This window comes from Cryptotermes secundus, unplaced genomic scaffold (genome assembly GCF_002891405.2).
Source record: "Cryptotermes secundus unplaced genomic scaffold, Csec_1.0 scaffold1894, whole genome shotgun sequence".
NCBI lineage: Eukaryota > Metazoa > Arthropoda > Insecta > Blattodea > Kalotermitidae > Cryptotermes > Cryptotermes secundus.
The window spans coordinates 899,558-915,136 of record NW_019718027.1 but is presented as its reverse complement, the minus strand read 5'-3'; the positions used below and the strand labels follow the sequence as shown (position 1 = coordinate 915,136).

The 15,579-nt window shown below is 35.6% G+C and overlaps 1 protein-coding gene across 1 annotated transcript in view; it reads left to right on the top strand.

The window, feature by feature from the left end:
* Positions 1-15,579, top strand: part of LOC111862256 (transient receptor potential-gamma protein) — a 34,222-nt gene extending 18,643 nt beyond the window's left edge. The window contains exons 13-19 of the mRNA XM_023847533.2: positions 2,670-2,916; positions 3,799-3,994; positions 5,387-5,617; positions 6,919-6,951; positions 8,776-8,953; positions 9,452-9,956; positions 14,980-15,579. Coding sequence (XP_023703301.1) covers positions 2,670-2,916; positions 3,799-3,994; positions 5,387-5,617; positions 6,919-6,951; positions 8,776-8,953; positions 9,452-9,915 — 1,349 coding nt within the window. The 3' untranslated portion in view covers positions 9,916-9,956; positions 14,980-15,579. The remainder of the gene's footprint in view (positions 1-2,669; positions 2,917-3,798; positions 3,995-5,386; positions 5,618-6,918; positions 6,952-8,775; positions 8,954-9,451; positions 9,957-14,979) is intronic.

Here is a 15,579-nt window from a genome sequence, read left to right as displayed (position 1 = left end):
TATTATATATGGTAAATCATTAATATATACTAAAAAGAGCAATGGCCCCAGGATAGAACCCTGAGGGACACCCTGTTTAACCTTTTGCCATTTAGAAACACCACTTTCAGTGTTATTATTCAATATTGTTCTTTGCTGCCTATCAGTCAAATAGTCTTTGAGCAACTTTCCTGCTAAACCATTGATACCATAAAACTCCAGTTTTGCAAGTAGTATTTCATGATTTACACAATCGAAAGCCTTAGTCAAATCGCAAAACAAACCTCCTACAACTAGTTTGTTATTTAATGCTGATAGAATAGTATTTATTAAGTCATGAGTGGCTGTATCCGTGGACAATTTAGTACGAAATCCATGTTGTTCATGCGCCAGGATTTTATTTATGTCGAGATGATGTTGAAGTCTATTATATATAACTTTTTCAAAAATTTTAGAAAAAGATGTCTGATTACCTTGTCATTGAGGGTAACAGAATTCACACTATGGGTACCCCCACATCAGAAGTAAATTCTACCTCCTTGCTGATGTTGTCACATTCCAGAAAGGTTAAACAGACCATACTTGGATGCACTAGAGACCAACTGACATGTTCAAATAGAATGCCTTCATTTGAAGAACATGAACGGAACTAACTTACTATGTAGGAAAAGGAAAATATACAAAATGTTCACATAATTGCTATAATATTTAAATCAATGCCACTTTTCTTGGATTTTCTATGCTCCTGGGTTGTAGCTCATGGTTCTTTATATGTTTACAGCATTGCATATACTAGTTAGTTAGTTATTGGAGAGGGTGGGTTTCCCCATGCACTTAGACCAGTATTGGTCCATTGTGCTTCCCTCTATGATATTCTACCAGTCTCTATACCCTACCGATATTGGTGTACCATCAGTCCCGACCGAGCGAGCGAGTTCGGCCTGCACTAGTTTGGCGGTATCTATAATGCTTCCCCCATCTAGCAGAGGCATTAGAGACTACTGTTGGGCGGGAAACGTCCTTGAATTTGGCTCAGTGACCTCCTTTGGAGATATGAGGTTCTTTTACGTGCTGTAAAGCTACGACACGGGACACACGGCTTAAAGTCCCTCCCGGAGGACTTGTTCCCTGAATTTTTCCGCCCTTAAAAATTCTACGACCTCCACCGGGTTTGAACCTGCGTACCACGGGTCATGAGGTGGGAACGTTACCTCTAGACTACGGAGGCCGCTTTGCATATGCTAAATACAGCTGGATGTGCTATAAAGATGAGTAAGGAATAGCTGCATACTTACGAATTATAATAAATGAATTATGAGGAATCTTATAAAGGAGTTGGTATAAAGACTTCTTCCAATTTAGTGCATTCAAATGACATATATTTTCATAATTGAAGTTTTATTGAACACAAAGATTTTGGTGTAGTAGTAAGTTTTGTCTTTATTTTGAATGGTAATCCAGTTATTGAATACTCTCCTTCAATAGGACCATAATAATCTGCTGATTTTTCTGTTACTGTTTTATGGGGCACGAGTTTATATTTGACATTGTATACAGTTTAAACCATTATCATAAAAAGAAATATTAACACAGTGTCAATCCCATGTAATAATATTGAATGTGTGGAAGGAAGTAACCGCAAAATATAATATAAATAACATGAAATGAAGTTACAAGATGGCACATGAAATTATCCGGTATTTAATCTATTAATGAACCCTTTATTTCAATTACAGTACTAGAACCTAACATATAATAAGAAAGATCATTGCATGGAGATTTATCCTCTGTGCATCAAGTGTTCAATATGACCACCATTATGTCTCAAAAATTCAACATGAACTGTGATGTTGTTGATTACTCAATGGCATATATCATCAGTTATCTCGTTGCATGCCTGAATCCCATTATTGTTTGCGTATTTTTTTTTAACTTTTTCTTTTAAGGAATCCCCAAAGAAAGTAGTCACATGGGGTTTAAAATAGGACTACTCAGGTGCCAGTTCTGTCCACATGCAGAATGATCAGGAAATCGGTTTGAGATGACACGCTAGTCGAAAGTGTTATGCAGAGAGTCCAAAGCAACATTTGCTGTGGGTGGCCTGGCTCCATCCTACATGAACCACTGAGTTTGTAATGGCAAACATGTAGCAAGAACATGAGGCACAGAAGTATTGCACAACATGCATGAATAGTGCTCCCTGTTCACTGTCTCTTAAAAGAAGATTGGCCCTAGCAGTCCATGACTTGAGATGGTAACCCACACACTAAAACTCAATGCATGATGCACCTTTTCATGAATCACATGTGGATTCTCTGATGACAAAAATAGCACATTTTATTTATTAACCACACCATCTAAATGGAAGTTTGCCTCATTGGAAAATCAAACATTGTTGAACAGTACCTCATTATTCTGAGCGCATTCAGAAAATGCCAGTCTTTGATGTTTGTTTTGAACTGTAAGTTTAAGCAACACTATCATTTTGTATGGATACAAATTCAAATCACTTTTCAGTATTCACTGCACCAATCATCTGGAAATCCCTAATTATGCTGCAGCCTTCCTTGCTTATTTACTGAGGCTTCTTTGCAGTGCCACCTAAATTCATATGTACAAGATACCTCAATTTATGATATGTTCTAAATGATTGATCATCTTTTATGTAGTATCTGTTAATCTGTTGCCAGGGCTGAATCAACTTCTTTGGTATTATGCTGCTACTGAAAGAAAGAAATGCTGTGAGATGAACACAACTGCTATGAGTCAAACAGGCAACAGGTTAAATTCATCTTCATCATCTGTCTTATGCTTAACAACAACACACTGGAATAAGAATGACACATGGACAGCTTCCAAAAGTGAATCAATCTGTCAACTTAATAGTACAGCATCAGCCTCTGGTGATGACTGTGAAATTCGAATGAGATTTGCAAAGTAAGGAAGTGATCTACCATAGTTCAATTAATAATGGCATGCTGTAACCCTCAGATTTTTAGTAGAGGAATTCCTCCTCCACATTTCCTGCATATGGCATTATCAGAGAAGCCCATAATATTTAGATGCTGTCTCAGATACAGTGGCCAGTTAACATTCTTGTTGCCGATCTGCATTGAGGGCAGTAGGTCTTTAGACTTTTTCTGGGGACCTTTCCATGAAGAGCTACAATACATGGTGAGACTGGAATCACCGGTTTGGAACCAAAAAATGGATTGGTAGATCCTTTCTTAGCCAAGGTATCAGCATCCTCATTACCCTGAACCCCATTGTGGCCAAAAACCCAAAGGAGTTCAACAGCTTCTATGTTATCATTGTTGCTTTAAGAACTTGCAAAGCTGCCTGGCTATCTAAGCAAATATAAATTTGCTCTCTTGCATAGCTTCTTTCAAACAGAAGGAACTTGTAGCACTAATAAAGGAAACAATATATATATAATACTTTGGTTAAAAAGTCTCAATAAAAGAGCATATATGTGAGACTAAGATACATGTAGGAACATATTTCAGGGAATCAGGTTGTGAGAATTCATATAGTTTAGCTGGCAGTTTAACCCTTCTCGGGAAACCTTCCTGGGATGATATTCAGCCATGAGCAATACATTTTATGTTTCATATTTTAATAGAACTTTCATGTTTTTTTAGGAAAATGATGGACATATGGTGCTCTTCTTCACAGAGAAAGAGAGAGAGTGTGTGTGTGTGTGTGTGTGTTTATATGTGTAGTATTTTAAATACATATATGAATCTGCATTTGTGTAGTAGTGAGTCACGAGAAATGGAATTCTTAACAAGTATTAATTTCTTTCTTTTTCGATTAAAGCTTGTTTGAGGCTATGCAGACATTGTTCTGGACAGTTTTTGGAGTAATAGACATGAACCAGTTCAATCTGTCTAACATCGAGAGCTTCACCAAGTTCTCAGCTAAGACAATCCTAGGCACATACACTGTTATTACCAATGTGGTGCTTCTCAACCTTCTCATTGCTATGCTGAACAATTCCTACCAACTAATTTCCGTGAGTATCAGAAGCTTGTATATTCTGCATACAAATATATGTTTCCTTTACTACAGTGTAAAAACAGTTCTAACCCTCAGGAAAATAGTAAAAAGGTAAAACTATCCCCGTAACAAGCCATGAAGGCCCATAGGGTTGTGAGACATTGAGGCTTCCAAATTTTCTCTCAAGAATCAGCTCATAGATGGCGGTAAAGTTGTCAGTCTTATGCACCAGCACAGATTTCATATGATAGTACTAAAAAATTAAAAGTTATTCTGAAAGAATGAACACGGTTAGGATTCACAGTAAGCGGGAAAATATCACCCACAGGGTGATGATAAGGAAAAAAAAGAATGTTGAAATCATTGTTGATACCTGCACTGCAGTAGAATATGTTAAGATGAGATGATAGCATGAATAATTACATGCAACTATTTACAAATACGAAGTTGTACATATATATTAATATTGTGAAATGACAGCTGAAAGCTGGAATGGTGAAGCCAGAACAGACGTCCATTGCTGAGCAGCAGCTTGGAAATCACATTCCTGCTATGATGAATGGGAACAAATGAGTTGTTGCCAGGTAGATAGTTGCTAAACACAACATTCCCATGACAACAAACACAATAACAGAGGACAATAACTGTTCAGCATGGTGACTTATATTTGGGCAACGTGTCAGTTATAAAAGGGAGTTCATTTGTGCATTCAAGGCAATGAGAGATTCTTCATAGAACATTTGTCACACAGGAGTCATAATTCATTCAGAAGGAGTTCAATGTGTGAGCTGTTATAATTGAATCCAATTCTATTCATCGAATCCAGAACCCATTGTTATTAGTCACCCCAACCCCTAATACGTGACATATGCATCAGGCATGTTCACTAACACTTCCAGATGCATGGTGTTTGGCAGTGAGTTTTGTGAGGAACTAGAATAGCTGGAGTGTGCTATTAGAATTAAGGGAATATTGTACTAAAGAGAAAATGGACGTCACTCTGTTAATAATGTAATAGTTTAGAATCAAATAAAATGGTAACAAGAAGTTAGAATTGTTCTCTTATATCCAGAGCATGCCATGAAAGTATATTGGGAATGCAGAGGTTAAGTCTCCCCAGATTCCTAGACCTCTGTACTAAATGGTGGCTTTGGATGTGGTGGTGAAGAGATAATATCCTTGTCCCTACTAGGAATTGAACTTTGTCCATACATCCTGTAGTCAGTTACTTCACACTCTGCTATGTCAGTTCCATTACTATAGTAGGAATTCTGAAGACTTATAATTCATAACACCAGCAGTCTCCTGACCTGTAGAGACACTTCTTACATTTATTTTGAAGAAATTTATATGTGAGTATTTAGGAAATAAGGGAACAGAAATTATACAAAACTGTCTTTGCTAACAGGGCAGAGAAGACGTAGAATGGAAATTTGCCCGCAGCAAACTGTGGATCAGTTACTTTGATGACAAATGCACCCTCCCTCCACCATTCAATGTTTTGCCAACATCAAAGTTCCTAGTGCGTCTAGGCAAGTTCTTCAAGTGCTGCCCCTGTTATAAGTCACGTTTCTTTTCCGAGTGCTGTTCTTGTGACAGTACACCAGTTGTTACAAGTGAGCCTGAGGAACTTAGGGAGGTAAGTAACTCAGAGAGAGAATGGTTAGAGAATGTGACAAGATAATATTAGAAAGAATTTTAACTTAAAAAATAATTTTATTTTGTTTTATCATAGCACAGATTTAAATTGCAGTAATAGTTTATACATTAAAAAAATATTTTTACTATTTGGAAGTTATACAAGTATTATATAGTAATTATACTAATAATGACTGTCTTCTTATTTTTATGATGCTGAATTATGATTATGACAACAAATATTACCACCTTCCATTTTCTTCTTATTTAAAATCAGATAACTGCAGCATACCATAAACAACAATAAATATAATGCCGTGTAGTCTTCTGGGCTGTGCTTGCCACTTGTTTTCATGCTGGTTTCTTGCTCATCTTATTCTTTGACCCTGATGATGGATGTGATATGTTCCTCTGAAATATCGGTTGACTTTCAACAGACTGTATGGCTTATATCCCAGAAGTCAGTATTAAATGGTTCCTGTTTTCACTACATGTTTCAATAGATCTGTTCATGATCATCTTGGATGGTAAATGAAATATGAGCATGAATAATCCAAGAATATATAAATGTTGAAAATATTAACACAAACATGTGTACGAGTTCATACAGTTCTGTAACATGGCTATATAATTTTAAAATAATCTGTATCATCTGCTTGTTTAACAAAATTACTATTTGTTGTGAAATATTACATTGTTCCTGGATTCTAATTCTACACTAAAATACCTACTGATTCATATAACAGTATCAAGACATTAGTAAATCTATCCATTGACTTAAATAGGTCATATCCTGTACTTTTTCATATGTCTCTTTATCCAATCTCTTGCATCACTGACAATTTCTGATGGCGTTTTAACTTTAAGAACAATTGCAAGACTGGTGTAAAGTATTTGAGGTGTAGATGCAGCAATGGCAGTATAATTTCAAAAAATGAAAGAACAGTAGGATGATTAACTGAGAAAAATCAGGGTGGCATCCTGTTCTAAGTCATGTACTGATCTACTGTCAACAAGCAGATGCTATTAACTTCAAACAAGAAACAGTAGTTTACCTGCAATGCTTATATTTCATAATTTTCAGTCATATTCTTACACAATTTCATATTTAAAGAATCTCACAGTATGAAAATATCCATTATTTACTTGAGCCTATTTATGTTTTATGTCATAATATACTGTGTTTCATAAAACTGGTATAAAACTCATTTTGTTTTACTTTTTATCTGATATGACCTCGTGTCTTTAACATGCCAACAGCTGAGCATTTATTCTTACTTTACACACTCTTTTTATTTCCAGGAATTGTTGAAAGAACAAGAGTCCAATTATGAGGTGAGCATATTTCATTATAACGTATATTTTACAGCATTCTCCCAAATTCGGTCACCACATAAAACAATAAACATGCTATCTACAACATAAATGTCCTCTCTTTTAGGATGTACAGCTTGTAAAATGTGGAAATGCACTGTCCACATTTCTGTACCTGACCATTCTCAGCAGAATGTACTGTGGATTTGGTCAAGTTCACTAAGTGTGACAGACTATGGGGTTTCTATGGATTATAATAGGGCCTTAATTACAATACATCACCCTCTTTACCTCCCACAATGCAGCTACAGCCACTGTCTTTCTTCTTCTTGCCATACTTCTCTCCATGCATAACCCAGAAACCAAGTATAAAACCAACTTGTCGAAGACCTGGGTTATTCTTTTACATTCACTAATTCTGTCATTAAACCTGCTCTCGCCCTGAAGTCAAACATCCATTATCATACAGTGCAACACTCAACTTTGATCCATAAGAAATAATCTTCTTCTTTTCATGCATTGCTGGACTTCATTCACTGGATTGAGAAATTCCATTTTGTTGCACTTCATAGTTTTGCCTTGAAACTGCATTATTTTGGGAAAATGGTGAGAAAATAATATGCAGTAGAAGGGTTAAGTACCTCACAATATTAAAGGATTTTGTAAAGAATAATCCTCATTTTATGAGAAAGATGCCTCTGAAATTTGTTGAACCTAAGACACTCGCACTCCTCGAAATTAATAGTTTGTGTGTACATTGGAATTCCCACATATCATTTATCAGTTTCACATATTTAATTTACACAGTATTAACCCATTATCTCATAAAGTTTCTCATTTTAATGTTTAANGGTGACTATGAAGAAAGCAGTCTTCTGGGATTTGGCACCGTGTATATGTGGTGTTAACCGACGTTTCGGAGGAACGTATCGCCTCCATCTTCAGGGTAGAAGAAAAAATATAAGAAATCTGCAAAGCAAGACAGTCTGCTTTTACCAGTTCTCATGGTCTTTTCGCTTTGCAGATTTCTTATATTTTTTCTTCTACCCTGAAGATGGAGGCGATACGTTCCTCCGAAACGTCGGTTAACACCACATATACACGGTGCCAAATCCCAGAAGACTGCTTTCTTCATAGTCACCGCCGTGAAAGCCTCAAATCTTACAGAGTAGTAGTATGTTACACAGGTGTATGGCAATTTGCAATGAACAGGGTATTTACTGCACATGGCATAAACAAGAAATGGACAATAAATGATGGCTGATATCAACAAAAGATAAAGTTCTGACAGGCTAATATAACTGAACTTCTAAAAGTATATGGGATTTATATTGCCTTGGTTGAGCTTTAAGGTAATGGTTCCAAATATCTGCATTGTTAGTTAATGAAAGTGAGAACTAGTTCCAGCAATTTAATCATTAAATTTACTCCTAAGAATTGTTTTTAGGTTTCTTCTGAACATGTCACTGCAGAAGCATGTCAGCCATATGCATTTTATGACTGTAAACTGACCACTCACTTCCAACTTGTGCAGAAGTTCCCATTTAAGTTTTAGCTTCCACCCCTCTACACCTTCAAGGTGGAGTGCTTGGGCATAAGGAGAGTTTTACTTTTATTAGGTACATTAATTTTTGTATATTACTTTATTTCTCTTGTCATTCTGATATTCAGCTTTATGCATATTTAATGAAACTGATTTCACAATGCCTGTCAAGAGCTAAAATACATAAGAGTTGATGAATGGGAAGGTAATATGTGGAAACTGTTACATTCTCTTATTGAATTCTCAACAGAGTATGGGTAATATTAATAACAGAATTGTCAGTACTGTTTCTAATTCGCTAGAAAGTGATGCATCGCTTGGTTGGACGTTACATCATGATGTCCCAACAAAGTGCAGAGCACAATGCCGTCAGCGAAGATGACATAAATGAATTAAAACAGGACATTTCGGCCTTCCGATGTGAACTGATTGACATCTTACAGCAGTCTGGCTACACTGTAAATGCATACTGTAATGCAGGTATGAAATATCAATTTGTGGTTTAAGTTACTTACATATGACATACTCTGAAGTCTTGAGGTATATTTTCTTTCCAAAAAAAATGCTAGAATCAATTTTTTAATACACGTTAATAAAGCTGATATTGTGCAGGAAGGCAGATAACAAAATTCTAAAATGGTCTTCCACCAGAAACTACAGGTTATACCAGTTTACTTGGATGGATTGAGAACCACCAAATTCTTACAGTAACACGCCTCCTATGCCAAGAATAAACCGTAGGATCTATAAAATATAAAGGAGTGTTAAATGCATTTTTAATTCATTATAATGGATGATTGACCTGCCCACAACTCAGCTCAAGTTTGAGAAGTTAAGAAACTACGGGAACCTATTAAATTAAGGCTTTCAGTTCTTAGAAATCATTGCTAGATCTTCCTCATTAAAACTGCAGCACTTTAGCTGGCAGCACCCCTTCTGGTAGTAATTGATGTAATTATTTGTGTTGTTTTCATGCAGGTCTAGGAGGCCGTAAGACGAGGCAAAGAGAGCGCCGTATGATGAAAAATTTTGATGTTATCCCCACTCGTGAAGATCTTCCTCACCTGCAGCATGAAATCGTATCTTCCACTGCCCCTGTACTGACAGCTGCAAGCAAACCTGCAACCACCATGGGCTCTTCTGCTTTAGTAGCACTTAAAAAGAAACGCAAGAAATTCTTTGCTGCATCACCAAAGGACAGAGGTTCCTCAAACAAGCAGATACTACACGCAGGTAGCACTCCACAACGATCTTCTTCAGTTATGCAGCAAAAAGCACAACCTTTACAAGTCCAGTCACAAAAGCAGGCAGAAATTGTGGAAGGAATCATGTCACCATCCACAACCAGTGAAAGTGTTACAACTCACTCCAGTGATACATTTGAAGCCAGTGTGGAATCTCAGGAGGAACTGGTATCACCCACTGTCAAGGAAGGTCTCTAGAATCTGTATGATACTGAACTAGGCACAAGTTTTCATTTCTGGTAAGCTAACAGTATGGAAAATATGTCTCACATTAAATGGATTATAATATTGCTTGTAGTATGTAATATCGTATACGATATTACATACATACTCGTATGTAGTACATATACGATATTTGAATATGAACAACCATGGAAAACAAACAAGCAAAATAACTGATTCTCAACAATGAATATCTCCACAAGTACAAGGGGATAAACTAATCATTTCCCCATATCCCACATCTCACACCCTTCCTATCAGCTTGTCCAGTAACAGAAAATTTTAATTTTTCAGTTTCATAACTTCTTATGACTTTGTCATGTGTACAGAATATTTTATATCATCTTGTACTATGTTTTCACTTTCCCATCTCTCTGATTTACATAACTCTGCCCACCTCCCTTCTTACATATTATCAACACCTATGTATAATGGTATGTCTGATCATGAAGTAGAGTAAAAGTAAAGCTATCCCTGTAACATGCCATGAAGGCCCATAGGGTTGTGAGACATTAAGGTTCCCACACTATGTAGACAATCGGCTCAGAGATGGCGGTAAGGTTGTCAGCCATACGCGCCGGCCGCGCTCTACTCCCCAGGAAAATTATTTATTTAATTCCTGGTACTCATTTCTGTTAGAGGCTGAGTGAACCCCAGGGCCATAGTGCTGCCAATGACCTCATCAGTTTTTGAACCCGTGACCTTCCGACTTGTAGCATAGTGCCTTAACCACTACGCTACCGCCTGCCCCTTGTCTGATCATGATGCGCAATTAATATTGATCCATGATATTACTATGCCCCCTCATGTTAAATGTTTACGAATGATAAGAAAAATTGACAAATATTCCTTGTTAAATTTTAATTATAATCTTAGTAATGAACTTTGGAATGAAGTATTTGGTAATAATGAAGTGAACGCTGTGTTCAACGCGTTCTTAAACATTTTCGTAAGACTCTTTTGTAATAGTTTTCCCAAATGTCTCACTAGACCCCATAGTAATACTAAAGTATGTATATCATCTAGTATAAAAACTATATGTAGCATAAAAGGAGTAAGGAGAGTAATAACCCTCATATACAAAGTTACTATAAGCTGTTCTGTAAAGATCTATCTAGAAATATTATGGAAGCCAAACGTTCATATTATGATAAACTAATTATAAACTCCAATAACAGAACTAAAACCACTTGGAATATTGTTAAATCATTGACCGGGAGGAAACCCTATCATGAAGTTATACCAAACTTGAGTGCTCCTGTTAGATCATATATCAATACTAAAATGATTGCCAAATCCTTCAATAAATATTTTTTATCAATAGCGGAGACCATTACCAAAAGTACACTAAAAAATTGTGATATATTTGACATATGTAATAAAGCTAATGAATATTTAACTGATATATTTACAACCACTTTCCCTCCGATCAATTATAGTTATGTTACAACAAATGAAATTGAAAAAATTATAGACAAATTGAAAATGACCAATTCTACTGGGTATGATGAGATCCCTATCAAAGTATTAAAAAGTTGTAAACATTTTATTACCTCATCCTCAACATACATAATAAATAGATCGTTAGCTACCGGTATATTTCTTGATAGGCTAAAATTCTCCGAGATAAAACCTATATATAAAAATCTTATCAATAATTATAGGCCTATATCCTTATTGACTTCCTTTTTGAAGATATTTGAGAGAGTGGTGTTTGTAAGACTTTGTCATCATTTGACTATCAACAGTGTTTTAGCCAATGAACAGTTTGGCGTATGAAATTTTCCACTGAAAAGGCCATTAATAAATTACTTGACCTGACCTTAACTGGCCTTAATGTGGGTGGAATATTTTGTGATTTGAAAAAGGCCTCTGATTGTGTCAATCACAAGATTTTATTATCTAAGTTGGAATTCTATGGTATTACGGGTCCAATGCATAAATGGGTAGCATCTTATCTTAAAGGAAGGTTTCAGAGAATTAAATTACAAGGTAATGATAGTAACCTAAATACCTATTCAAATTGGGGCTTAATATCCCATGGTGTCTTGCAGGGATCCATTTTGGGTCCCGTTATTCTTGATCTATATTAATGATTTGCCTCTAGTATTAAATAGGATTTCCTATCCTATCCACTTTGCCGATGATCCTAGTGTGATATATCCAATCCAGATCCTCTAAATTTCCTGCACAGTGTGACTGAAGTTCTCAATAAATTAAAATTATGGTTTAATGCTAATTTATTGTTCTTAAACTTTTCCAAAACTGAATTTGTCAAGTTTAATACAAAAAATATGCATGAACATGAGATGAAGATAGTATATGATAACATGGAAATATCCAACTCAACCAGTTTAAAGTTCTTAGGGGTTAATATTGCAAATACTCGAACTTGGAAAATTCATATTGACTCACTTATCCCGAAACTATGCTATGCAATCCAAGTCATAAAACCATTTGTGAATCAGGAAACTTTGCTGATGGTTTATTATGCCTATTTTCACTCTATTATTCTATATGACATTATTTTTGGGGGTAACTCTTCGTATGCCAGCAATGTCTTTCATTTGCAAAAGAGGGCGGTGAGACTAATAACTGGTGCTGGTAATAGAAACTCATGTAAAACGATATTCACTACTCTAAAAATTCTTACTCTGTCATCTTTGTATATTTATTCACTACTATCTTTTGTGGTCGATAACATGGACCAATATTATCTTGTATCTGATATACATAATAGAGACACTAGACAGGTACTCAACCTAAATCTATATCAACCCTCAACTCGTTTATCATTATATCAAAAAGGCTCATATTATATGGGCATCAAACTGTCCAATTGTCTCCCACTAAATTTGAAGCAATTATATAAAGATATTAAGCGGTTTAAATTAAAATTAAAAGAATTCTTGAGTTGTCACCCATTTTATACTGTGGATGAATTTTTTGTATATACTAGTCGGTAAGATTAATTGTATTCTGGTTCTATTCTTATGTCTTGACTTAGTTCTTTGTGCTACTTATATATCTAATATGACTTTTCCACATCCTAAAGTGTTGGATTTTATGGAAATAATAGATGAGTAATGAAAATGAAAACAGAGCTTGTACTGACGCCTGAAACCTTTGAGAGTTTTATACCGGGGGAGTTTTGTTGTATATATGGCTGATTTGTTCTTTTTTTTATTTTGTTTTATATTATGAATGCCTTGACTTGTTCCTGTGGGAATCGAATGTTTGTTTTTGATCTGTGACTCATTCTATATCCAATGGTTATTTCCCAGCCTGTATCTGGATCTATTTTTGAATTTGAAATAAATTGAATTGACAGACTTCCACATGCTAGATCCAGTGTCCTGACGCAGTCCCATATCATTACATGAGGGGTTTTCAGGTGGTAACAGAGCATGTCATGTATAATACCTGAATAAATTATTTGGTTAACAAAGTCCACATAAATATAAAATATGCATTTGCAACGTTTCGTTTTTTCACACTTGTCCATTCTTCCAATTTCTATTTTTCCATTCCCTGCTCTATATGAAGAAGAAGAAAAATTCCTTCAGTATTGAAAAGTCACAAAATAAGTAAACAAGCAGAATTTTCTGACATCAGTCTCTCAGTTTATAAAACATATGTTTTCTTTTGAGGTCAATATACTATACACACATAATCTTACCAACATTCACTGTACTATAACAACTGGACAGTTACATTCCACAGATGTAAATTTTATGTTTATTAGTTACCGTAAGAGATGTTATTAAATTATATTCATGTCTTAGACTTAGTTCCTCCACAATCATACAAAGTATCAATAATGTTATCCCATGCATATTTATCCTGATATTTTTGTTTTTAATAAATTTACATTTGTAACACTGATTATCTATCTCGTGGGATGTAATGTTGTGTAGTCCAGTAAGTTCATTATTGTTCTGGAGGAAAATTCATGAACTTCCCCTGGACTACATGACCTTACATCCTAGAAGATGTACTCCCGCTATGTAAACCAAAAATTTGACTATAATCATCTCTCTTCCCAGGAAACTCTCTAGAGAGCACAAATGTGTCATGTCTCAATACACATCATATTATCATTTTGGTTGAGTGTAACCATTAAGTATGGAATTTATTTTAGTGTATAGTTCATCTCATTTTACATTTTTATTGTGTAGAAATTACCAAACTTTAAGCTAACAAAAACACCCAATGAATTCCAAAGACTACACAGCCCGAGGCCATCATAATCCAGAAATCCCAAAATATTATTAATATACACTTCACACATAATTCTAAACTTCCTATGTCACTACACTAACATGTACATATTCAACGCACGTTTATTAAATGAACACCAATATTTGTTCATCAAGTATGTTTCTGTTTCTTTAAATGTAAGAATCTTGAAAAAATTATATTTCCTATTACATCAAACCATAGAAAGAATATTATTTTGGGGGAAAAGAGATCAGGAGGGAGTGCGCCAGATGATTGTTCATTATCTTCAATTCATGTAAACATGTTACATATGAAAAACTGCATGATATACTGCATTTAAATACATACTGAGAACTCAAACATTCATATTTGTATTCAGTGAAGTCTTCTTAGGCAGTCAGTTGTGTCCAATGTAGATTCGGTGTTCAGTGTTTCAGAGACTGTCCCTGTCTCCAACATCAGAGGTTGATGTGGTGAGTGTCCTACTCACATGCTGTATTTATGCAGTGTTATCTGTCAACCAGCCCACTGTATGCTACAGAAAGAACAGCAGCCAAAGTTGTATGTCTCAGTGGTGTCTTGTCTCATCTCAGACTGTGCAGCATAACTGGCAGTCAGTTATAACAATCCATGTTCCTTGTCATTGGTCCTTCCTTATAACGTCCTTAGACTGCTCTCATGTGTTCTATTATGTTCATGGCTAGGTACCATGAACACCTTAGAGGAAGACCCATATATCTGTTAAAGTTAATCTGGATAAAACAAGATTTCAATGGTCCCCTTAACTAATAATTTAATTTAATTTGTTTTTCTTTCCAGTGCCATGGTGTCTGTTAAGTCCATTCAGTACTGTGCCTTGCTGCTGCTGGCTCAACTCACTGCTAGTTATGTGTTCCATGCTTCACCTTGTCTTAATGGTGTGGCTTGTCTGACATGCACTTTGCTGCATTCACACAGGATAAAGTGAAAGCCAAGGTCATCTTTCAGTAGTTCCAAAGTATGAAGATCTTTTCATGTACAGTTTTGATGTTGAACCACACCAAAAACCTGCTGATCCTATTGGTAGTTTGCATACAGAATACTGTGGCTGCCCTGTACAGCACCACCCACTGTCAAAGTGACTTCAGATTAGGGTTAAAGGCCTAGTAATGTCTACTGTTAAAGAAAACATTGGGTGCATCCCTTCTTTCGCGACAATTTAAACTCAGGTGTTCATATTGTTTCAAAAGAACTTAATCAGAATACAGAACTGTTCAAATCATTTTACAGAATGCGCATTGAAAGTTTTTCTTTATTAGTGGATCTTGTAGGACCTCAGATTCGAAGACAAGATACACATTTTTGTACAGCTGTGTCAGCAGAACCATAAGCAAAATTATAGTTTTGTATATTGCAATTTTTATGTTTCTGGACAGCAGA